General features: G+C 57.6%; 3 protein-coding genes across 3 annotated transcripts; 2 read left to right on the forward strand and 1 right to left on the reverse strand.

Moving 5' to 3' along the window:
- The first annotated feature begins 6 nt into the window (after window positions 1–6).
- Window positions 7–10,515, forward strand: GRWD1 (glutamate rich WD repeat containing 1). Its single transcript, XM_064701496.1, has 7 exons — window positions 7–302; window positions 1,376–1,493; window positions 2,391–2,571; window positions 3,669–3,894; window positions 5,826–5,965; window positions 7,454–7,654; window positions 10,109–10,515. The coding sequence occupies exons 1-7, from the start codon at window positions 86–88 to the stop codon at window positions 10,442–10,444; spliced, it is 1,419 nt and encodes a 472-aa protein (XP_064557566.1). The 5' UTR covers window positions 7–85; the 3' UTR covers window positions 10,445–10,515.
- Window positions 10,516–11,597: 1,082 nt separating this feature from the next.
- TSEN34 (tRNA splicing endonuclease subunit 34) lies at window positions 11,598–13,179 on the reverse strand. The gene is made up of 4 exons (XM_064701497.1): window positions 12,611–13,179; window positions 12,493–12,532; window positions 12,288–12,407; window positions 11,598–11,914 (listed from the first exon to the last, which is right to left on the reverse strand). The coding sequence occupies exons 1-4, from the start codon at window positions 12,911–12,913 to the stop codon at window positions 11,721–11,723; spliced, it is 657 nt and encodes a 218-aa protein (XP_064557567.1). The 5' UTR covers window positions 12,914–13,179; the 3' UTR covers window positions 11,598–11,720.
- Window positions 13,180–13,498: 319 nt separating this feature from the next.
- Window positions 13,499–24,630, forward strand: MBOAT7 (membrane bound O-acyltransferase domain containing 7; the record flags this gene model as incomplete). The annotated part of the gene is made up of 7 exons (XM_064701498.1): window positions 13,499–13,703; window positions 15,243–15,372; window positions 18,414–18,540; window positions 19,664–19,820; window positions 21,477–21,831; window positions 23,523–23,699; window positions 24,585–24,630. Coding segments are annotated over exons 1-7 (1,068 nt in total), but the record flags the coding sequence as incomplete, so codon positions are not given.
- Window positions 24,631–24,635: the final 5 nt, after the last annotated feature.

Consider the following 24,635-nt stretch of genomic DNA (forward strand, 5'->3'; position numbering starts at 1 on the left):
CGGCTGCCTGACCGGAAGCCACCTCACAACCACCCGGAAGTGGGCGGGGCACACACAGGAAGTGCCGCCTCCCCTCACGGCCAAGATGGCGGCGCGGCGCGGCTCCTCCAAAGCGCGGGCTCCGAATCGCCTCAGAGCCGCGAATCGAGATCGGCCCCGGCCCCGCGCCCGCAATGGCGACAGAGAGAACGCGGAGCCCCCCGGGCGCGTGTACCTGCCCGGGGCCGGGCCGCCGCTGGGCCCCGATGAGGAGCTGGTGATGGATGAGGAGGCGTATGTGATGTATCACCGCGCTGGCACCGGTACCGAGGGGATAACGGGGTCTATGGGGATGAGGGGGAACTGAGGGGGTTTAGAGAGGAACCGGTGGGGGGATGAGGGGAACTGAGTGAGGGGAAACCAGCCTGAAGGGATGAGGGGAACCGGGGGATGAGGGAGCTGGAGGGGATAAGGGGAATTGGGGGATCCTGAGGGGAACCGAGGGGTCCTGGGGAGTCCTGAGGGGAACCGGGGGTGATGAGGGGAACCGAGGGGGTCCTGAGGGGAACTGGAGTGTCCTGAGGGGAACTGGGGGGTCCTGAGGGGAACCGGGGCTGAGGAGAGCGGGGGGGATGAGAGGAACCGGGAGCTGGGGGGGTTGGAGGGATGAGGGGAACCGGGGGCTGAGGAGGCTGGAGAGGATGAAGGGAACCGGGAAAGGCTGAGGGGAACCGAGGGGCCTGGAGAGGGACCGGGGTAGGATGAGGGGAACCGAGGAGCCTGGAGGGGAACCGGGGGTGATGAGGAGAACCGGGGGAGCGCTGAGGGGAACTGGAGTGTCCTGAGGGGAACCGAAGGCTCCTGAAGGGAACTGGGGGGTCCTGAGGGGAACCGGGGGCTGAGGAGAGCGGGGGGGATGAGAGGAACCGGGAGCTGAGGGGGCTGGAGGGGATGAAGGGAACCGGGAGGTCCTGAGGGGAACCGGGGTCTGAGGGGAACCGGGAGGGGCTGAGGGGAACCGGGATGGGCTGGGAGGGTTGGAGGGGCTGAGGGGAACTGGAGAGCTGAGGAGAACCGGGCGGGTTTTGAGGGTAACCAGGGGATGAGGGGGCTGGAGGGGCTGAGGGGAACCGGGATGGGCTGGGAGGGTTTGAGGGAAGATGTTGGGAGAATTTGACGATTTTGGGGGAGTTTTGAGGGGAGGATTTGGGGGAGTTTAGGAGGGATTTTGGGGGGGTTTTGTGGGAAGATTTTGAGTGGATTTTGGGGGGGTTTGAGGGAGGGCTTTTGAGGGGATTTGGGGGGAGTTTGAGGGAGGATTTTGGGGGGATTTTTGGGGGGTTTGTGGGAGGATTTTGGGTGGATTTGGGGGTCTCTGATCGCCCCCTCCCCGCAGGGTCGCCGTGCCTGAGCTTTGACGTGATACGGGACGGGCTGGGGGAGGGGCGGGAGGAGCCCCCGCTGTCGGTGCTGCTGTGCGCGGGAACGCAGGCCGAGACCCCCGGCGCCAACCGGTGAGACCCCTCCCCTAATTACACTGAGACCCCTCCCCAAATTACACTGAGAGCCCCCAATTACACTGAGACCCCTGATGCCGACCGGTGAGACCCCTCCCCTAATTACACTGAGACCCCCCCCAAATTACACTGAGACCCCCCCCAAGTTACACTGAGACCCCCGGCGCCAACCGGTGAGACCCCTCCCCAAATTACCCTGAGACCCCCGGTGCCAACCGGTGAGACCCCTCCCCAAATTACACTGAGACCCCCCCAAATTACACTGAGACCCCCGGCGCCAACTGGTGAGACCCCTCCCCAAATTACACTGAGACCCCCCCAAATTACACTGAGACCCCCGGCGCCAACCGGTGAGACCCCTCCCCTAATTACACTGAGACCCCCCCCAAATTACACTGAGACCCCTGGCGCCAACCAGTGAGACCCCTCCCCTAATTACCCTGAGACCCCTCCCCAAATTACACTGAGACCCCTGGGACCCCTCCCCAAATTATCCTGAGACTCCCTTGATCCCCCCAGTTCATGCTTGGACCCCCCCAATTCCCTCCAAAAAACCCCAAGCTCCTCAAACCTCAATACCCCTCAATGGGGTATTTTTGGGCTGGTTTTGGGGTGGTTTTGGAATATTTTTGTGGTGGGTTTTGGGGTATTTTGGGGTGGGTTTGGGATGGTTTTTGGGTGGATTTTGGAGTAATTTTGGGATATGTTTGGGGTGGTTTTTGGGGTGGGTTCTGGGATGGGTTTGGGGTGTTTTTGGGATAATTTTGGGATATTTTTGGGGTGGTTTTTGGGGTGTTTGTGGGATATTTTTGGGGTGTGTTTTTTCTGGCTCGTTTTGGGATATTTTTGGGGCAATCCCAGCCCTGATTTGGGGTGTCCTGTCCCCCTTTTCAGGGTGCTGCTGCTGCAGATGCAGAACCTGCACGGGCTGCGGGGCAGGAAGGGCAGGGACAGTGACAGCAGTGACAGCAGTGACAGTGACAGCAGTGACAGTGACAGTGACAGCGACCAGGACCGGGAGCCACAGCTGCTGCTCATCATGGCCCCCCACTACGGGGGCATCAACAGGCTCAGGGTATGGAACCCCCCAAAAAACAGACCCCCCCCAAAAAAAATCCCCACAAAAATCCATCCTGGGAGCCCAAAAATCCATCCTGGAAACACAAAAATCCATCCTGGGAACCCAAAAATCCATCCTGGAAACCCAAAAATCCATCCTGGGAGCCCAAAAATCCATCCTGGAAACACAAAAATCCATCCTGGAAACACAAAAATCCATCCTGGAAACACAAAATCCCACCTGGGAACCCAAAAATCCATCCTGGGAACACAAAAATCCATCCTGGGAAACACAAAAATCCATCCTGGGAACACAAAAATCCATCCTGGGAGCCCAAAAATCCATCCTGGAAACACAAAATCCCACCTGGAAACACAAAATCCCACCTGGAAACACAAAAATCCATCCTGGGAACACAAAAATCCATCCTGGCAGCTCTAAAATCTACCTGAGAACCCAAAAATCTCACAAGTTCACCCTGGGAATCCAAAAACCCACCTGGGCACCCAAAAAAAAATCTCAAAAATCTACCCTGGAACCCCAAAAACCTGCCTGGGAACCCCAAAAACCCACCTGGGAACCCCAAATCTCCCCCTTAGTCCCTCTCAGGACATTCTGGGACCCCAAATAGCCTCCTTGGGACCCCAAAATACCCTCTGGGACCCCCAAAATACCCCTGGGACCCCTCAAATCCCCTTCAGCTGCCCCCAAAATACCCCCTGGGACCCCAAATCTCCCCTTAGTCCCTCTCAGGAACCTCTGGGACCCCAAAATAGCCCCTGGGCACCCCCCAAAATATAACCCCTGGGAAACCCACCAAATCTCCCTTAGTCCCTCCCAGGACCTCTGGGACCCCACCAAATAGCCCCTGGGACCCCCAAAATACCCGACCTGGGACCCCCAAATCTCCCTCTGAGTCCCTCCCAGGACCCTCTGGGACCCCAAAATAGCCCCTGGGACCCCCAAATCTCCCCCTGAATCCTTCTCAGGACCCCCTAAATACCCCCTTGGACCCCTCAAATCCCTTTTGAGTGCCCCCAAATCCCCTCTTTAGTCCCTTTTGGGGGTCCCCAACCCCTCCTGACCCCCCTTTTTCCATGTCCCCCCCACAGGTGACGTCCCTGGGGGGGTCTCCGATCGCGGCCGTGTGGTCGGAGCGGGGCCAGGTGGAGGTGCTGGAATTGAGGGGGGCCCTGGGGAAACTGGACACGGAATTTGGGGAGGGGGATTCGGGCAGGGGGCCCAAGAGCGTCCAGCAGGGAGCTCTGCCCGCCCTCGCCACCTTCAGCGGCCACATGGACGAGGGCTTCGGGCTGGACTGGAGCCCCCTGAGCCCAGGTGAGGGGCTGGGGGGAAATTGGGGAAAACGTGAAGGGAAAATGGAGGAGAATGTGAGGAAGTGGGGAAAGTTAGGGAATGGAGAGAATGTGAGGAAGTGGGGAAAATGTGAGGGAAATGGTGGGAACGTGAGGAAATGTGAGGGAATGCGGAAAATGTGAGGGGGAAAATGTGGGGGAAACGTGAGGGAAATGGCGAATGTGAGGAAAGGTGATGGAGCCTGCAGGAGGGGGGAAATGGAAATTGAGGGAAAGGAGGAGAATGTGGAAAGTGGGAAGTTGGGGAAATGGAGGAGATGTGGGAAGTGGGAAAATGTGAGGGGAAATGGGAACTGGAAAGGAGGGAAATGCGAAAATGTGAGGGGAATGGAGGAAACGAGGGGAAGATGGCGGGAAACGTGAGGGGAAAATGGAGGAGAATGTGAGGGAAAATGGTGGAAAATGTGAGGGGAAAATGGAGGGAAACATGAGGGGAAAATGGGGGAAACCGTGAGGGGAAAATGGAGGGAAACATGAGGGGAAAATAGGTGGGAAATGTGAGGGGAAAATGGAGGAGAATGTGAGGGGAAATGGCGGAAAATGTGAGGGGGAAATGTGAGGGAAACGTGAGGGGGAAATGTGGGGGGAAATTGGTGAAAACGTGAGGGGAAAATGGAGGGAAACGTGAGGGAAATGTGAGGGGAAAATGTGAGGGAAAATGTGAGGGGGAAAATGTGGGAGGGAAACGTGAGGGGAAGATGGCGGGAAATGTGAGGGGAAAACGGGCTGGACTGGAGCCCCCTGAGCCCAGGTGAGGGTTTTGGGGGAAATTGGGGAAAACGTGAGGGGAAAATGGAGGGAAACAGGGATGTGAAATGTGAGGGGAAAATGGTGGGAGACATGAGGGAAATGTGAGGGGAAAATGGGGAAAACCGTGAGGGGAAATGTGAGGGGAAAATGGGAGGAAAATGTGAGGGGAATGGAGGGAAAGTGAGGGGAAAGGGGAACGTGAGGAATGTGAGGGAATGGGAACGTGAGGGGAAAAGGGTGGAAGTGAGGGAAAATGAGAGATGTGAGGGAATGCGAAAGTGAGGGAAATGGAGGGAAACGTGAGGAAAATGGAGGAACATGAGGGAAATGGGGAACGTGAGGAAAATGGGTGGGAAACGTGAGGGAAATGAGAGATGTGAGGGGAAATGCGAATTGAGGGGGAATGTGGGAAACGTGAGGGGAAATGAGGGAGGGGGGAAACCGTGAGGGGAAAATGGAGGGAAACGTGAGAGGAAAATGGGAAGAAGATGTGAGGGGAAAATGGTGGAAAACGCAAGGGGAAAAATGGAATGAGGGAAATGGCGGAGTGAGGGGAAAACGGTGGTGGAGCCTGAGCCAGGTGAGGGTTTTGGGTAAATTGGGGAAAGTGAGGAAAGTGGTGGAAAATGAGGGAAACATGAGGGGAAATGGGGAAACGGAGGGGAAATGGAGGGAAACGTGAGGAAATGTGAGGAAAAATGGGAGGAAAATGTGAGGGGAAAAGTGTGATTTGGGTCGGTTGTGATATGGTCGTGCTGGGATTGAGAGAAACGTTGTGATTTTGGGGTCGGCGCTGGATTTGGGAACGCTGTGATTTGGGGTCAGTGTGGAGATTTGGGAAAGCTTGTGATTTTGGGGTCGGTGCTGGAGATTTGGGGGAAATGCTGTGATTTTGGGGTCGGTGCTGGAGATTTGGTGTGAACGCTGTGATTTTGGGCGGGGCGGGGTTGGAGACGTTGGATTTTGGGAAACGCTGTATTTTGGGGGAAACGTATTTGGGCGTGTGGGTTTGGAATCTGTGATTTTGGGGGAAATGCTGTGATTTTGGGGTGGGTGCTGGGGATTTGGGGGAAACGCTGTGATTTTGGGGTGGGTGCTGGGTATTTGGGGTAAATGCTCTGATTTTGGGGTTGGTCCCCGCAGGCCGGCTGCTCTCCGGGGACGCGCGCGGGCGCATCCATCGCTGGGAGCCGCGCGAGGGCGGCTGGGCCGTGGATCAGCGGCCGCTGCTCGGCCACGGCGGCAGCGTGGAGGACATCCAGTGGTCACCCAGCGAGGCCTCGGTGAGCCGGACGGACGGACGGACAGACAGCCTGATCCTGGGGGGACAGAGGGATAAACAGGCTGATCTCTGGGGTACACATGGACAGACGGACAGATGGACAGATCCCTGGGGGACAGAAGGACAGGCTGATCCTGGGGGACAGAGGACAGACGGCGGTGATCCCTGGGGGCGGACAGACGACAGCTGATCCGGGGACAGAGGAGAGAACAGGCTGATCCCTGAGGGGCAGAAGGACAGACGGACAGACAGGCTGATCCCTGGGGGGGACAGATGGACAGACGGACAGACAGGCTGATCCTGGGGGACAGACGGACAGACAGGACAGAGGACAGGCTGATCCTGGGGGACAGAAGGGACAGACGGACAGCAGGCTGATCCTGGGGGACAGAGAGGACAGACAGGCTGATCCCTGGGGGACAGAGGGACAGACGGACAGACAGGCTGATCCCTGGGGGACAGACGGACAGACAGGCTGATCCCTGGGGGGACAGACGGACAGACAGGCTGATCCCTGGGGGGACAGACGGACAGACAGGCTGATCCCTGGGGGACAGACGGACAGACAGGCTGATCCCTGGGGGACAGACGGACAGAGGCTGATCCTGGGACAGACAGGACAGGCTGATCCCTGGGGGACAGACAGACAGCCAGGCTGATCCCTGGGGGACAGACGGACAGACAGGCTGATCCCCGGGGGACAGACAGACAGGCTGATCCCTGGGGGGGCAGAGGGACAGACAGACTGATCCCTGGGGGGACAGACAGACAGACGGACTGATCCCTGGGGGACAGAAGGACAGAGAGGCTGATCCCTGAGGGGCAGAAGGACAGACAGACAGGCTGATCCCTGGGGGACAGAGGGACAGACGGACAGCCAGGCTGATCCCTGGGGGACAGAGGGACAGACAGGCTGATCCCTGGGGGGACAGACGGACAGATGGACAGACAGGCTGATCCCTGGGGGGACAGAAGGACAGACAGGCTGATCCCTGGGGGACAGACGGACAGACGGACAGCCAGGCTGATCCCTGGGGGACAGACGGACAGACAGGCAGGGGAAACGTGAGGGGAAAATGGCGGGAAACGTGAGGGGAAAAATGGCGGGAAACGTGAGGGGAAAATGGCGGGAAACGTGAGGGGAAAATGGCGGGAAATGTGAGGGGAAAATGGCGGGAAACATTTAAGAGGAGGTGGAAGGTCAGCATATGGAGAAACCCTTGGGGGGTTGGCCTTTAGTCTCTCAATAACCCCTCAACATCGCCGATGGAAAGTTCTAGATTGAGGAGATGGGATGTCGAGTGACTGGCAGAGAACCAGGATGGGGATTTGAGGATTTGGGGATTTGGAGATGACCTCAGCAAAGGAAAGAGATTACACAGGGAAAAATTTGGAAAAATGCTGAGATACAAACCCAAAACTATTACAAAACATGAACCCACACACAGCAGGAGCAGGGAGCCCCCAAACCCCCCCGTTTGCCCTGCAGGTTTTCATCTCGTGCTCCTCGGACGCCTCCATCCGCGTGTGGGACGTGCGGGCGCCGCCGGGCCGGGCCTGCCAGCTCAGCGTGGCCTCGGCGCACGACGGCGACGTCAACGTGCTCAGCTGGAGCCGCAGGGACCCCGCGGCGCTGCTCAGCGGGGGGGACGACGGCACCCTGAGGCTGTGGGACCTCCGGAGCATCCGGGTGAGGGGACGGGGACACCCAGAGTGGGACAGGGACCCCCAAACTGAGACAGGGACCCCCAGAGTGGGACAGGGACAGGGACACTGAGGCTGTGGGACCTCAGGAGCATCCGGGTGAGGGGATGGGAGGGGAATGGGACCCCCAAACCAACCCAGGGACCCCCAAACTGAGACAGGGACAGGGACCCCCCAAACCAACCCAGGGAGGCCGCGGCGCTGCTCAGCGGGGGGGACGACGGGACCCTGAGGCTGTGGGACCTCCGGAGCATCCGGGTGAGGGGATGGGTGAGATAGGGACCCCCAAACTGGGACAGGGACCCCCAGAGTGGGACAGGGACAGGGACCCCCCAAACCAACCCAGGGAGGCGGTGGCGCTGCTCAGCGGGGGGGACGACGGCACCCTGAGGCTGTGGGACCTCAGGAGCATCCGGGTGAGGGGACGGGGACACCCAGAGTGGGACAGGGACCCCCCAAACCAACCCAGGGACCCCCAGAGTGAGACAGGGACAGGGACCCCCAGGCTGAGACAGGGACCCTGCGGCTGTGGGACCTCAGGAGCATCCGGGTGAGGGGATGGGTGAGATAGGGACCCCCTAAACTGGGACAGGGACCCCCCAAACCAACCCAGGGACCCCCAAACTGAGACAGGGACCCCGCGGCGCTGCTCAGTGGGGGGGACGACGGCACCATAAGGCTCTGGGACCTGCGCAGCATCCGGGTGAGGGGATGGGAGGGGAATGGGACCCCCAAACCAACCCAGGGACCCCCAAACTGAGACAGGGACAGGGACCCCCCAAACCAACCCAGGGACCCGGCGGCGCTGCTCAGCGGGGGGGACGACGGGACACTGAGGCTGTGGGACCTCAGGAGCATCCGGGTGAGGGGATGGGGGGGACAGGGACCCCCAAACTGAGCCAGGGACCCCCTAAACTGAGACAGGGACCCCCAGAGTGACCCAGGGACCCCCAAACTGAGACAGAGACCCCCTGAGTGGGACAGGGACAGGGACACTGAGGCTGTGGGACCTGCGGAGCATCCGGGTGAGGGGACGGGGACACCCAGGGGACACCCAGAGTGGGACAGGGACCCCCCAAACTGACCCAGGGACCCTGCGGCTGTGGGACCTCCGGAGCATCCGGGTGAGGGGACGGGGACACCCAGGGGACCCCCAAACTGAGACAGGGACCCCCAGAGTGACACAGGGACCTCCAAACCAACCCAGGGACCCCCAGAGTGGGACAGGGACCCTGTGGCTGTGGGACCTCAGGAGCATCCGGGTGAGGGGACAGGGGGGAACGGGACCCCTAAACTGAGACAGGGACCCCCAAACTGAGACAGGGACAGGGATCCCCCAAACCAACCCAGGGACCCCCAAACTGAGACAGGGACCCCCAGAGTGGGACAGGGACCCCCCAAACTGACCCAGGCACACTGCGCCTCTGGGACCTCCGCAGCATCCGGGTGAGGGGACAGGGACACCCAGGGGACCCCCAAACTGAGACAGGGACCCCCAGAGTGGGACAGGGATAGGGACCCCCCAAACCAACCCAGGGACCTCAGGAACATCCAGGTGAGGGACCTGGGACACCCAGGGGATCCCCCCAAACTGAGCCAGAGACCCCCAGAGTGAGACAGGGACCTCCAGGAATCCCCCAAACCCACCCCCTGCCCCCTCCCCACTGACCCCTCCTCATTTTCCCCATTTCCAGAGCAGCCCCTCGAGCGTGGCCACCCCTAAACCACCCCATAGACCCCCAAAAATCACCTCCAAACCACCCCAGAAACCCCCAAACCACCCCAAACCACCCCAGAAACCCCCAAACCACCCCATAAACCCCCAAAACCACCCAATAGACCTCCAAAACCACCCCTCCCCACTGACCCCTCATTTTGCCCCCTCCCCACTGCAGAGCAGCCCCTCGAGCGTGGCCACCCCCACACCACCCCATAGACCCCAAAAATCACCTCCAAACCACCCCATAAACCCCAGAAATCACCCCATAGACCACCAAAACCCCCCAAACCACCCCCTAGGGCCCCCAAACCACCCCATAAACCCCCAAAACCACCTCCAAAATCACCCCATAAACCCCCCAAACCACCCCATAGACCCCCAAAACCAGCCCCTCCCCACTGACCCCTGCCCATTGTGCCCCCTCCCCATTTGCAGAGCAGCCCCTTGAGCGTGGCCACCCCCAAACCACCCCATAAACCCCAGAAATCACCTCCAAACCACCCCATAGCCCCCCATAAACCCCCCTCCCCACTGACCCCTGCCCGTTGTGCCCCCTCCCCGTTGCAGAGCAGCCCCTCGATCATGGCCACCCCCAAAACCACCACATAAACCCCAGAAACCCCCCATAGACCACCCAAACCAACCCCAAACCACCCCATAAACCCCCCAAACCACCCCTCCCCACTGCCCCCTGCCCATTGTGCCCCCTCCCCGTTGCAGAGCAGCCCCTCGAGCGTGGCCGTGTTCAAGCAGCACCGCGGCCCCATCTCGGCGCTGCAGTGGCACCCGGGCGAGAGCGGCGTCCTGGCGGCCGCGGGCGAGGACGACCTGGTGACGCAGTGGGACCTGGGCGTGGAGAGAGACCCCCAGGGAATTGGGGAGGGGGCTGCGGAGGGCGAGGGCTCGGGGGGGCTCTCGGAGCTGCCCCCCCAGCTGCTGTTCCTGCACCAGGGCGAGAGGGAGGTGAAGGAGCTGCACTGGCACCCGCAGTGCCCGGGGCTGCTGCTGTGCACGGGCAGGGACGGCATCGCTGCCTTCCGCACCATCAGCGTGTGAGAGTGAAAATTTGGGGTGAAATCACCTGAAATTGGGGTCAAGAGTGCTCAAAATTGGGGTGAAATCATCCAGAATTGGGGTTGGAATAGCAGGAATGGGAACGGTACCCGCAGTGCCCGGGGCTGCTGTGAGGGCATCGCTGCCTTTCGTACCATCAGTGTGTGAGATTAAAATCGGGGTAAAACCACCCAAAATTGGGGTGAAATCAGCCAAAATTGGGGTAAAAACACCTGAAATTGGGGTTGGAATAGCAGGAATTGGGATGGGAACCCCTCAGGAACAGCACCCGCAGTGCCCGGGGCTGCTGCTGTGCACGGGCAGGGATGGAATTGCTGCCTTTTGTACCATCAGTGTCTGACAGTAAAAATTTGGGGTGAAATCACCTGAAATTGGGTTAAATCGGCCAAAAATTGGGGTAAAACCACCTGAAATTGGGGTGAAATGGCCTGAAATTGGGGTAAAACCACCCAAAATTGGGGTCAGAACTCCCTAAAATGGAAGTGAGAACCCCCTGAAGTAGAAATAGGACCCTAAAATGGGACAGGAATCTCTCAAAATGGGGATGGAAAAGCTGCAAAAATTAAGGATAAAACACCCCAAAAATGAGGATGAAACACCCCAAAAATGAGGATAAAATATCCCAAAAAATGAGGATAAAACACCCTGAAATGAAAATAAAACACCCCAAAAATTAGGGTGAAACGCCCCAAAAATGGGAGTGAGATCCTCACAAAATGGGGATGGGAATTGGGGTTGGAATCCCCTCGAAATGAGTCGGGGGTCCCCTAAAACAGGGATGGGACCCTCCCAAATGGGGACGGACACCCCAAAATTCAGGAGCAGCCCCCTCCCCAATTTAGGGGTGTCTGACCCCCCAAATTACGGGGTCGGCTCAACCCCATTGGCCCCAAAATCGGAATTTCCCCCCAGTTTTAGGGGGTCTTTGCCCCAAATTCAGGGGTCTCTGTCCCCAATTCACCTCCCTCATCCCCCCACATTTGCTGATACCCCCAAGCAAAACTACTCCAAAATTTGATTTTATTTTTATTATTAAAATTTAAAAAAAATCCTTTTTATTTCGACCATTCCCCATCCTTATCCCCCACAGCGCAACGCTGCCACCCTCCATTGAAACACCACCAAAAGACTCCAAAAAATCCCATTTTGTTTTTATTATAAATTAAAAAAAAAAAACTTTTTCACCTTTTTAATTTCGCGCGTTCGGTGAAGCGCGGGAAATTCCACGTGACTCGGAGGGGAGGGGGCGTGGCCAGGGTCACGTGAGGTCGGCGCGCCACGTGAGCGCGGTGACGGCCATGGCGCCCCCTGGGGGCGGGGCCGAGCAGAGCAGCAGCGATTTGCGCACGCTCGTGCCCAAGCGCGCGGCCGCCAGCAGCGCCCCCAGCGGCTGCGCCCGGGAACTGCAGGGACACAGCGCCACTGCGCCTGCGTGGAACAGCGACGGGGGGCCTGCGACAAACGGGGAGGGGGTCAGGGATGATGGGGAGGGGGCTGGGATAACCGGGGGTCATTAGGAATAATGGGGAGGGGGCTGGGATGCCACTGGGGGGGTCAGGAATAATGGGGAGGGGGCTGGGATAATGGGGAGGGGGATCAGAGATACCAAGGGGGGGTCAGGAATAATGGGGAGGGGGCTGGGAGCTTCTGGAGGAGGTCAGGAATAATGGGCAGGGGTCTAAGACACTCAAGGGGGAGCCAGCAATAAAGGGGAGGGGTCTGGGACCCTCGAGGGTGGGGTCAGGAATATTGGGGAGGGGTCTGAGACCCATGGGAGGGGCTAAGAAATAAAGGGGCGTGGTCTCAGCGCGCCCCGCCCCCTTACCGGGGTACACCAGGAAGTCGCCCCCGAATTTCCCGCCGGGGGTCACGTGCAGGCCCCGCCCCCAGAGCTCGCGGAAGACCCGGAAGCGCCGCTCGGAGGGGGGGGAGGGGCGGGCCGGCTCTGAGTGGGAGGAGGAGAGAAAAGGGGGAGGAGTCAGGGCGAATCTGGCCCCGCCCCCAAACCCCGCCCAACGCCCCTCCCCCACCTGGCGGGGGCTCCTCGGGCTCCACTTCGGCCTCGTCAACCTGAGGGGGGGGAGAGGAGGCTCAGGGGGGGCTCCGAGCGCCCCCCACCCCAAATTCCCCCCTCCCCCACCCCGGTACCGGCTCCACGGTGGCTGCGCCGCTCTCCCGGAGCGCCCGCGCCTCCTCCGGACTCAGCTCCAGCGGCAGCCGCGGCCCCGCCGCTCCGGCGCGGCCCCGGCGCGGGGGGGTCCCGACCAGCGCCCCCCACACGCGGTGCCGCTCCCGCAGCGCCCGCGCCGCGCTCGGGGCCCACACCAGGAACCGCCCGCGGTGCCGCCGCACTCGGGGCCGCTCCGTGAGGGGGTCCGGGGGGGTCCCGGGGGTCTCTGAGCCCTCCCCGCCCTCGCAGACCCCCGGGACCCCCTCAGGCCCCGCCGCCATTTTGCCCCCGGCTTTCCGGAAGAGGCCCTGCGCTCTTCCGGAAGTGTCTCGGTGAATCCCGGCGGTTTTAAAGCCGCGATGCCGCGTGGGCCCCCACCGCGACCGGTAAAAAACTATGCAAAAGACTCAGTCCCTTTTAAGAGCGGCTCTTAAAGGGGCCGAACGGCTTAAAAAGAAAGAGCCCCTTTAAATGCCGCCATTGCGGGCTCACCACCCTTAAAGAGCCAGACGCCTTTAAAAACCGCCTTAAAAGGGTGTGCACCCCGCGTTTTGGGCCCACTTCTCTTGAAAGGCCAGACCCCTTTAAAAGCCTCTCCCGGTGGTTCCCACCCCTTTTAAAGGGCCAGACACCCCTTTACAGGCCCCTCCTCCTCTCTTAAAGGGCCAGATCGTCTTAAAGGACCCTCCCAATTGGCTCCGCCCCCCTTTAAACCTCGACACCCCCAAAATCCGCACATGGGGCTCCCATATACTAACATCGCCACGCCCTTTGGGGGGCGGAGTTTTGAGTGACCACGCCCACAATGAGAGCAGCTTATGGGCGTGGCTTACCGTGTGGGTTGCGGTTTGTGGGCGTGGTTTTTCCAGACCCCGCCCCCTCCGCCCCCGCTCGGAGCCCGCGGAGCCGCGCAGGGGCCTCGGGGGGGCCCGGGGCGGTTTCGGGGGGTCCCGGGCGGTTCTGGGGGGCCCTGAGGGGTCCCCGGAGGCGCCGCCATGAACCGAGAGGAGCTGACGTACCTGGGCGTGCTGCTGGGCTCCATCCCCGTGGGCTTCGTGCTCAAGGAGCGCGGTGAGGGGGGAACCGGGCGGCTCCTGAGGGAATTCCGAGGGGTTGTGAGGGGAATCTTGAGGGATTAAGGGGGGTTCTGAGGGGTTTCTGAGGGATTAAGGGGGGTTCTGAGGGGTTTCTGAGGGATTAAGGGGGGGTTCTAAGGGGTCCTGAAGGGTTTCTAAGGGATTAAAGGGGGTTCTGAGGGGTTTTGGGGAGTTCTGAGGGAATTTGGAGGGGTTGTGAGGGGAATCTTGAGGGATTAAGGGGGGTTCTGAGGGGAATTTGGGGAGTCCTGAGGGGTTTAGGGGGGTTCTGAGGGAATTCGAACCGGTTTTGGGGGGAATTCTGAGGGGTTTGGGGGTTCTGAGGGTTTAGTGGGGTTCTGAGGGAATTCGAACCGGTTTTGGGGGGAATTCTGAGGGGTTTGAGGGGTTCTGAGGGATTTTGGGGGTTCTGAGGGGATTTGGAGGGGAATTTTGAGGGATTAAGGGGGGTTCTGAGGGGTTTTGGGGGGTCCTGAGGGGAATCTGGGGAGTCCTGAGGGGTTTGGGGGGTTCTGAGGGAATTTGGAGGGGTTTTGAGGGGAATCTTAAGGGATTAAGGGGGGTTCTGAGGGGTTTCTGAGGGATTTTGGGGGGTTCTGAGGGAATTTGCGGGGTCCTGAGGGAATTTCGAGGGGTTTTGAGGGGAATTCTGAGGGATTTGGGGGGGTCCTGAGGGATTAAAGGGAGTCCTGAGGGGAATTTGGAGGGTTCTGAGGGGTTTTGGGGAGTCCTTAGGGATTCTGGGAAATTCTCAGGGGTTTTGGGGAGTCCTGAAGGAATTCAGAGCGGTTTTGAGGGGAATTCTGAGGGATTAAGGGGGGTTCTGAGGAGATTTGTGGGGTCCTGAAGGGTTTTGGGGGCATTTTTGGGGTGGTTTTGGGTGAATTTTGGGGTATTTTGAAGGGGTTTTGGGGTATTTTGCTGTACATTTTGGGGTGTTTTGGGGTATTTTGGGTACATTTTGGGTTGTTTTAGTGCTGTATTTTGGGTACATTTTTTGGGGTGTTTTGGGGTATTTTGGAGGGGTTTTTGGTGCATTTTTGGGGTGGTTTTGGGGTATTTTGGGGTGTTTTGGAGGGGTTTTGGGATATTTTGGGGTACATTTTGGGTTGTTTTGGGTGAATTTTGGGTATTTTGAAGGGTTTTGGGTATTTTCTGTACTTTGGGGTGTTTTGGAGGGGTTTTGGGGTATTTTGGGTACATTTTGGGTTGTTTTAGTGCTGTATTTTTGCTGTATTTTGGGTACATTTTTTGGGGTGTTTTGGGGTATTTTGGAGGGGTTTTTGGGGTATTTTGGGTGGTTTTGGGGTATTTTTGGGGTGTTTCGGAGGGTTTTGGTGTTTTGGAGGGGTTTTGGGATATTTTGGGTACATTTTGGGTTGTTTTGGGTGAATTTTGGGGTATTTTGAAGGGGTTTTGGGGTATTTTGCTGTACATTTTGGGGTGTTTTGGTGAGGTTTTTTGGTGAATTTTGGGGGTGCCCCTCCCCCCCTGACCCCGCCCCTCCCCCCAGGCCCGCGCTGGCGGCAGTTCGGGGGGGCGGGGCTGGGGGCGGGGCTGGCGCTGCTCACGTGCGGGCCGCACCTGCTGCACTCGCTGGGCACCGTGCTGGGCACCTGGGTCCTGCTCACCTGCCTGCCCAGGTAACGCGGGGGCTGCCATTTTGGGGGGGCCTGCAACCGTTTGGGGGGTCCTGATCCATTGGGGGGGTCCCTGAGCTGTTCTTGGGGGGTCTTGAGACATTTTGGGAGGTCCTGAAACCATTTGGGGGGTCTTGAACCATTTTGGGGGGTTCTGGAACCGTTTGGGGGGTCCCTGACCCATTCTGGGGGGGTCGTGAAACCATGTGGGGGGCCCTGATCCATTGTGTGGGGTCCTGGAACCGTTTGGGGGGTCCCAGACCCATTTTGGGGGGTCCTGATCCATTGTGGGGGGTCCCTGACCCATTTTGGGGGGGTCCTGGAACTGTTTGGGGTGCCTTGGAACCATTTTGGGGATTCTCAGGTGCATTTTGGGGGGTCCTGGAACCATTTGGGGGGGGTCGCAGGTGCATTATGAGGGGTCTCTGACCCATTTGGGGGGTGTCTGACCCATTTTGGGGGGTCCCAGGTGCATTTTGGGAGGTCTGTCATTGTGGGGTCCAGACCATTTTGAGGGGTCCCAACTGCATTTTTGGGCATCCAGAAGCCTTTTGGGGGGTCCCAACTGCATTTTTGGGGGTTCCTGACCTATTATGGGAGGTTCTGATACCATTTAGGGGGTCTTTGACCCATTTTGGGGCATCCTAAAGCTTTCGGGGGGTCCTGGAACCATTTTGGGGGGTCCCTGGTGCATTTTGGGGGGTCCCAGACCCAATCTGGGGGGTCCTGAGGCCTTTTGGGGAATCTCTGACCCAGTTTGGGGGGGTCCCTGACCCATTTGGGGGTCCCAGCTGCATTTTAGGGGGATCCTGAAACCATTTGGGGAATCCCTGACCCATTTTGGGGTTCCCCGCTCCATTTTGGGTGCCCCAATTCCATTTTGGGGGTCCCAGCTCCATTTTGGGGGTGTCCCGAGCGTTTCCTCCCCTCCCCCCCCCAATCTGGGGCTCATTACGACACCCGAGCTCGTTATTGCTTAATTAGGGCCAGGGTAACGAGGGGGGGAGGGGGGGCAGAGACATTTTGGGACCCCCCCCAAATTTGGGGATTTTGGGACCCCCAATTTCTCTGTTTGGGGGGGACTCAGAGACATTTTGGGACCCCCAAATTTGGGGGGGCTTCAGAGACATTTTGGGACCCAAAATTTGGAAATCAGAGACATTTTAAGACCCCAAATTTGGGGCTTCAGAGACATTTTGGGACCCAAAAATTGGAAATCAGAGACATTTTGGGCCCCCCAAATTCTTGTTTTGGGGATGGGTCAGAGGCATTTGAGACCCCAAATTTGGGGGCTTCAGAGACATTTTGGACCCCCAAATTGTTTAGACAGGAGAAATTTGGGGTTTGAGAGACATTTTAAGACCCCAAATTTGGGGCTTCAGAGACATTTTGGGACCCTCAAATTTGGGGGGCTCAGAGACATTTTGAGACCCCAAATTTGGGGTTTAGAGATATTTTTGGGCCCCCCAAATTCTGTTTTGGGGGGTGGTCGGAGACATTTGAGACCCCCAAATTTGGGGGGCTCAGAGACATTTTGGGACCCCCAAATTGTTTATGACAGGAGGAAGAATTTGGGGTTCAAAGACATTTGAACCCCCAATATTTAGAAATCAGGGACATTTTGAGACCCCAAAATTTGGGGGTTCAGAGACATTTTGGGACCCCCAATATTTGGGATCAGAGACATTTTGGGACCCTCAAATTTGGGGGGCTCAGAGACATTTTGAGACCCCAAATATTTGGAAATCAGAGACATATTGAGACCCAAATTTGGGTTTAGAGACATTTTTGGACCCCCCAAATTCTCTGTTTTGGGGGGGGGGGTTCAGAGACATTTTGAGACCCCAAATTTGGGGGGTTTAGAGACATTTTGGGACCCCCAAATTCCTGTTTTGAGGGGAGAATTGGGGGTTCAGAGACATTTTGAGACCCCCAAATTTGGGGGAATCAGAGACATTTTGAGACCCCAAATTTGGAAGGGTTCAGAGACATTTTGGGATCCCCAAATTTGGGGTTTAGAGACATTTTTGGGACCCCCCCCAAATTCTGTTTTGGGAGGGGAGGTCAGAGACATTTGAGACCCCAAATTTGGGGGGTTCAGAGACATTTTGGACCCCCCAAATTTGGAAAATCAGAGGACATTTTGGGACCCCCAAATTTGGAAATCAGGGACATTTTGGGACCCCCAAATTTGGGACTCAGAGACATTTTGGGACCCCCCAAATTTGGGGTTCAGAGACATTTGAGACCCTCAAATTTGGGGGTTCAGAGACATTTGAGACCCTAAATTTGGGGGGGTTCAGAGACATTTTGGGACCCCCAAATATTTAGAAATCAGGGACATTCTGAGACCCCAAATTTGGGGTTTAGAGACATTTTTGGGCCCCCCAAATTCTGTTTTTGGCGGTGGGTTGGAGACATTTGAGACCCCAAATTTGGGGGGTTCAGAGACATTTTGGGACCCCCAAATTTGGGGGGCTTTAAGTCATTTTGTGACTCCCCCCCCCCCCAATTTCTCCACTTTGGGGATAATTTGGGGAGGGGGTTTTAAAGCCCAGGGGGGATTTTTTTTGGGGAGGGGTTTTAAATCCCAGGGGGGATTTTTTTTGGGGAGGGGGTTTAAAGCCCAGGGGGTTTTTGGGGAGGGGGTTTTAAATCCCAGAGGGATTTTGGGGAGGGGGTTTAAATCCCAAGGGGGATAATTTGGGGAGGGGGTTTAAGCCCAGGGGGGATAATTTGGGGAGGGGGTTTAAATCCCAGGGGGGTTTTTGGGGAGGGGGTTTAAATCCCAGGGGGGATAATTTGGGGAGGGGGTTTAAATCCCAGGGAGGGATTTTTGGGGAGGGGGTTTAAAGCCCAAGGGGGGATTTTTGGGGAGGGGGTTTTAAATCCCAGGGGGATAATTTGGGGGAGGGGGTTTTAAATCTCAGGGGGGTTTTTGGGGAGGGGGTTTAAAGCTCAGGGGGATTTTGGGGAGGGGGTTTAAAATCCCAGGGGGGTTTTTGGGGAGCCCCAAACTGACCGGGGCCCCCCCAAACCTGCAGGCGCTCGGGGGGCGCCGCCCTGCTCTGGGTTTTGGGGTACCTGCTCTTCTTCCGCACGCCCTGGGTCTGGGGGCTGCCCGAGCCCCCCCCCTACGCCAACGCCCTGCAGCTGCTGGTGACGCTCAAGGTGAGGAGGGGGCGTCTGGGGGGTCCTGGGGGGGATTTTGGGGGGTCCTGAGGGGCTTTAGGGGGGTCCCAAGGGGATTTTGGGGGGTCCTGAGGGGATTTGGGGGGTCCTGAGGGGATTTGGGGGAGTTATGGGGGGATTTTGGGGGGTCCTGGGGGGGTTTGGGGGGTCCTGGGGGCTTTGGGGGTCCTGGGGGCTTTAGGGGGTCCTGAGGGAATTTTGGGGGGTCCTGAGGGGATTTGGGGGGTCCTGAGGGATTTGGGGGAGTTATGGGGGATTTTGCGGGAGTTATGGGGGGATTTTGGGGGTCCTGGGGGCTTTAGGGGGTCGTGAGGGGTTTGGGGGTCCTGGGGGGAATTTTGGGGGGAATTTGTGGGGTCTTGATGGAATCTGGAGGGTCCTGAGGGGTTTTTGGGGAGTTTTGGGGGAATCTGGGGGGTCCTGGGAGGATCTGGGGGTCCTGAGGGGATTTGGGGAAGTTATGGGGGGCAATTTGGGGGGTCCTGAGGGGATTTGGGGGAGTTATGGGGGATTTTGGGGGGTCCTGAGGGGATTTGGGGGTTCCTAGGGGGAATTTGGGGGGTTTTGAGGGTTTTGGGGGGTCCTGGGGGGATTTTTGGGGGTCTTGTGTTGATTTTGGGAGCCATGGGGGTGTTTTAGGGTCATTTGAGGGGGTTCAAGGGAGATTTTGGGGATCTGAAAGTGATTTTGGGGATTCAGGGGTGATTTTGGGATAATTTTGGGGTGATTTTGGGATAATTTTGGGGTAATTTTGGGGTGATTTTGTGGTAATTTTGTGAGAATTTTGGGGTGATTTTGGGATAATTTTGGGGTAATTTTGGGGTGATTTCGGGGTGATTTCGGGGTGATTTTAGGCGGTTCAGGGGTAATTTTGGGGTGATTTTGGGGATAATTTTGGGGTGATTTTGGGATAATTTGAGGATAATTTTGGGATAATTTTGGGATAATTTTGGGGTGATTTTGGGGTGCTCTGTGAGTCCCACTTGTACAAACACTGCTGAGCCAGAAGGGGGCGCTGTGTGTCCCAAGGGGGCGTGGCTTGTCCTGCACCACACCCATATATGGAAAAACAGGCGTGGCCTGACTGTGGCCCCGCCCCCAGATGGCCAGCCTGGCCAGTGACGTGCAGGAGCTGCGGGAGGCGGAGCTTAAGGGGGTGACGTCAGAGGAGACGCGGCTGCTGATTGGCTCGCTGAGGCGCGTGCCGAGTTTGATTGACATCCTGTGCTACAGCTACTGCTACCTGGGGCTGCTGACAGGTGGGGGCGGGGCCTAAAGGGGGCGGGGCTCTAAAGGGGGCGGGGCCAAGGGACACCTGGGTGGGGTTTTGAGGGGTCCCAGAGGGGATTTTGGGGGAATTTTCAGGGGGGTCCCTGAGGGGATTTTGGGGTTTCCCAGAGGGAATTTTGGGGTTTCCCTGAGGGCATTTTGGGGTTTCTCAGAGAGAATTTGGGGGGGCGATTTTGGGGTTTCCCTGAGGGAATTTTTGGGGGCGGTCCCTGAGGAGATTATAGGGGAATTCTGGGGGGGGTCCCAGAATTAATTTTGGGGAGATATTTGGGGGTTCCCAGAGGGAATTTTGGGGGGATTTTTGGGGGTTCCCAGAGGCAATTATGGGGGATTTTTGGGGGGTCCCAGAGGGAATTTTGGAGGGTTTCCCAGAGGGAATTTTGGGAGGTCCCAGAGGGAATTTTGGGGGAATTCTGAGGGGGTCCCTGAGGGGATTTGGGGAGAATTTTGGGGTGTCCCAGAATGAATTTGGGGGGCAAGTTTTGGGGTCCTAGAATGAACTTAGAGGGGATTTAGAGGGGGATATTTAGGGGTCCCAGATGGAATTTTGGGATCCCAGAGGGAATTTGGGGAATTTTTGGGGGGTCCCACAGAGAATTTTGGGGGAATTGTTGGGAACCTCCCTGAGGGGATTTGGGGGCAATTTTTGGGGATCCCAGAGGGAATTTGGGGGAATTTTTGGGGGGTCCCAGAGGGAATTTTGGGGGAATTTTTGGGGGGTCCCTGAGAGGACTTTGGGGTTTCTCAGAGAGAATTTGGGAGGGAGATTTTGGGGTTTCCCAGAGGAAATTTTGGGGGGAATTTTGGGGTTTTCCAGAGGGAATTTTGCGTGAATTTGGGGGGGTTCCCTGAGGACATTTTGGGGGAATTTTGGGTTTCCCAGAGGGAATTTTGGGGGAATTTTGGAGTTTCCCAGAGGGAATTTTGGGAGGTCCCAGAGGGAATTTTGGGGGAATTTTGGGGTTTCCCAGAGGGAATTTTGAGTGAATTTGGAGGGGTTCCCTGAGGACATTTTGGGGGAATTTTGGGGTTTCCCAGAGGGAATTTTGAGTGAATTTTGGGGGGGTTCCCTGAGGACATTTTGGGGGAATTTTGGGGTTTCCCAGAGGGAATTTTGGGGTTTCCCAGAGGGAATTTTGGGGGAATTTTGGGGTTTCCCAGAGGGAATTTTGGGGTTTCCCAGAGGGAATTTTGGGGGGATTTTGGGGTTTCCCAGAGGGAATTTTGGGGTTTCCCAGAGGGAATTTTGGGAGGTCCCAGAGGGAATTATGGGGGGATTTTTGGGGGGTCTCAGAGGGAATTTTGGGGGGGTCCCTGAGGGGATTTTGGGGGGGTTCTCTGAGGAGATTTTGGGGGAATTTTGGGGGGTCCCAGAGGGAACATGGGGGAATTTGGGGGAGGGGGTGTTCAGAGGGAATATGGGGGGAATTTTTGGAGGGTCCAAGAGAAGATTTAAGAAGAGTCCTAGAGGAGATCTGGGACGATTTTGGGGTCCCAGTGGGAATTTTGGAGGCTCCAAAAAGAATTTGTAGCATCTTCTACCCAAATTTTGGGGGGTTCTGGGGATTTGTCTACAAATTTGGGCTTTCTTGGGTGTCACCCGTGTGTCCCCCCTGTCCCCGCAGGTCCCTTCTACCGCCTGGGCACGTACCTGGACTGGGTGTGGGGTCCCCCCGGCCCCCCCGCGCTGCGCCGCCTGCTGGCCCACGTGCGCTGGGCGCCCGCCCTGGGGGTCCTGGGGGTCCTGGTGGGCCGGGCCTGGCCGGCCAGGGCCGTGCTGGAGCCGGGGTTCGATGCCCGGCCCTGGGGCGCCCGGCTGGCGCTGATGGTGCCCGTGTTCCTGGCACTGCGGCTGCGCCTCTACGTGGGCTGGCTGTGCGCCGAGGGCGGCTGCGTCTGCGCGGGGCTGGGGGCGTACCCCAAAACTGCGAGGGCTAAACCGGGACAGGGACCCACTGTGAGCTGGGAGAGACCCAAAACGTGAGTGACACCATTGGGGTACAGGGATATGGGGTACAGGGATATGGGGTACAGGGACATCAATGGGGTACAGGGACATTGATATCTGTGGGGCTGTGTGGCCCTGGGAATGGGGGCGTACCCCAAAACTGCCCGGGCTAAACCGGGACAGGGACCCACTGTGAGCTGGGAGAGACCCAAAACGTGAGTGACACCATGGGGGACATCATTGGGGTACAGGGACATTGATATCTGTGGGGCTGCGTCTGCGCGGGGCTGGGGGCGTACCCCAAAACTGCCCGGGCCAAACCGGGACAGGGACCCACGGTGGCATGGGAGAGACCCAAAACGTGAGTGACACCACTGGGGTACAGGGACATTGGTATCTGTGGGGCTGCGTCTGCGCGGGGCTGGGGGCGTACCCCAAAACGGCCCGGGCCAGACCGGGACAGGGACCCACTGTGCCATGGGAGAGACCCAAAACGTGAGTGACACCTTTGGGGTACAGGGACATCAATGGGGTACAGGGACAGCATTGGGGACATTGGTATCTGTGGGGCTGCGTCTGCGCGGGGCTGGGGGCGTACCCCAAAACTGCCCGGGCCAGACCGGGACAGGGACCCACTGTGAGCTGGGAGAGACCCAAAACGTGAGTGACACCTTTGGGGTACAGGGTTATGGGGTACAGGGACATCTGTGGGGCTGTGTGGCCGTGGGAATGGGGGCGTACCCCAAAACTGCCCGGGCCAGACCGGGACAGGGACCCACTGTGAGCTGGGAGAGACCCAAAACGTGAGTGACACCATGGGGGACATCATTGGGGACACTGGGGTACAGTGACACCTCTGGGGTACAGGGACACCTTTGGGGTACAGGGATATGTACAAGGGCCAAACCGGGACAGGGACCCACTGTGAGCTGGGAGAGACCCAAAACGTGAGTGACACCTTTGGGGTACAGGGACATCAATGGGGACAGCATTGGGGACATTGGGGTACAGGGATATGGGGTACAGTGACATCAATGGGGACATCATTGGGGACATTGGGGTACAGGGATGTGGGGTACAGGGACATTGGTATCTGTGGGGCTGTGTGGCTGTGGGGCTGGGGGCGTACCCCAAAACTGCCCGGGCTAAATCGGGACAGGGACCCACGGTGCCATGGGAGAGACCCAAAACGTGAGTGACACCATGGGGGTACAGGGACATCAATGGGGTACAGGGATATGGGGTACAGGGACATCAGTGGGGTTGGGGGCGTACCCCAAAACGGCCCGGGCCAAACCGGGACAGGGACCCACGGTGCCATGGGAGAGACCCAAAACGTGAGTGACACCTTTGGGGTGCAGGGACATCATTGGGGTACAGGGACATCATTGGGGACATCAATGGGGCTGGGGGCGTACCCCAAAACTGCCAGGGCTAAACCGGGACAGGGACCCACTGTGAGCTGGGAGAGACCCAAAACGTGAGTGACACCATGGGGGACATCATTGGGGACAGCATTGGGGACATTGGGGTACAGTGACATTGGAGCACAGAGTGTGGGGTCCCCGAGTGTCACCTGAGGGTCTCAGTTGTGTCCCACCTGTGCCAGGTGTGCCGATATCCCCGATAACCAATGGGATTTCGAGTCCATCCGCACCGTGGGGCACAGAGTGGGGGTCCCTGAGTGTCCCCAAGTGTCCCCTGGGTGTCTCACCTGTGCCAGGTGTGCTGATATCCCTGATAACCAATGGGATTTCGAGTCCATCCGCACCGTGGATCCCTGGGGCACCGAGGTCGGGCGGCGCTTCCGGGGCGGCCTCAGGCGCTGGAACATGACGGTGCAATGGTGGCTGGCGGCGTACGTGCACCGCCGGGGACCCCGCCAGTACCCCGTCATCAGGTACTGGGATGGACTGGGAGGGACTGGGATGGAGATTGGGGCACTGGGGGCTGAATTTTGGGGGTGTAAATTGAATTTTCGGGGGTGTAAATTGAATTTTGGGGGTATAAATTGAATTTTCGGGAGTGTAAATTGAATTTTGGGGGTGTAAATTGAATTTTGGGGGTGTAAATTGAATTTTGGGGGTATAAATTGAATTTTGGGGGTGTAAATTGAATTTTGGGGGTGTAAATTGAACTTTCTGTGCTGCAGGCTGCATTTTGAGGGGTATAAATTAAATTCTGGGTACTTGGGTTGGACTTTGAGAAGCACAACCTCAATTTTGAGGTGCTTGTGCTGAATTTAGGAGGCACAAACTGAATTTTGGGTGCTTGGGCTGGACTTTGTGGGGCACAAACTCAATTTTGGTGTGGATGTGCTGGATTTGGGAGGTACAAAGTGAATTTTGGGGTGCTTGGACTGGACTTTGAGAAGCACAAACTGAATTTTGGGTGTGTAAATTGAACTTTTTGTGGACCAAGCTGGACTTTGGGGGGCACAAAGTGAATTTTGGGTGTGTAAATTGAACTTTCTGTGAAGCAGGCTGAATTCCAAGGGGTATAAATTCAATTCTGAGTGCTTAGATTGAACTTTAAGAGGCACAAATTAATTTCTGAGTGTCTAAATAAGACTTTATGTGGAGTAGGCTGGACTTTGAGGGGGCATAAACTGAATTTTGGGCGGGGTGTGCTGAATTTGAGAGGCACAAACTCAGTTTTGAGGTGCTTGTGCTGCACTTGCCATCACCTAAACCCCATCCCAGTGCCTCCAACCCTAATTTTAACCCCTTTAACCCCTCCCCACCCCTCCCTAACCCCATTTTTTATTTTTTCTCCCCAAACCCAGGAACGCCTGGACCATGCTGGTCTCCGCCTACTGGCACGGGCTGCACGGGGG

The sequence above is a fragment of the Zonotrichia leucophrys genome, unplaced genomic scaffold, assembly GCF_028769735.1.
Source record: "Zonotrichia leucophrys gambelii isolate GWCS_2022_RI unplaced genomic scaffold, RI_Zleu_2.0 Scaffold_737_24635, whole genome shotgun sequence".
In the NCBI taxonomy this organism is placed as follows: domain Eukaryota; kingdom Metazoa; phylum Chordata; class Aves; order Passeriformes; family Passerellidae; genus Zonotrichia; species Zonotrichia leucophrys.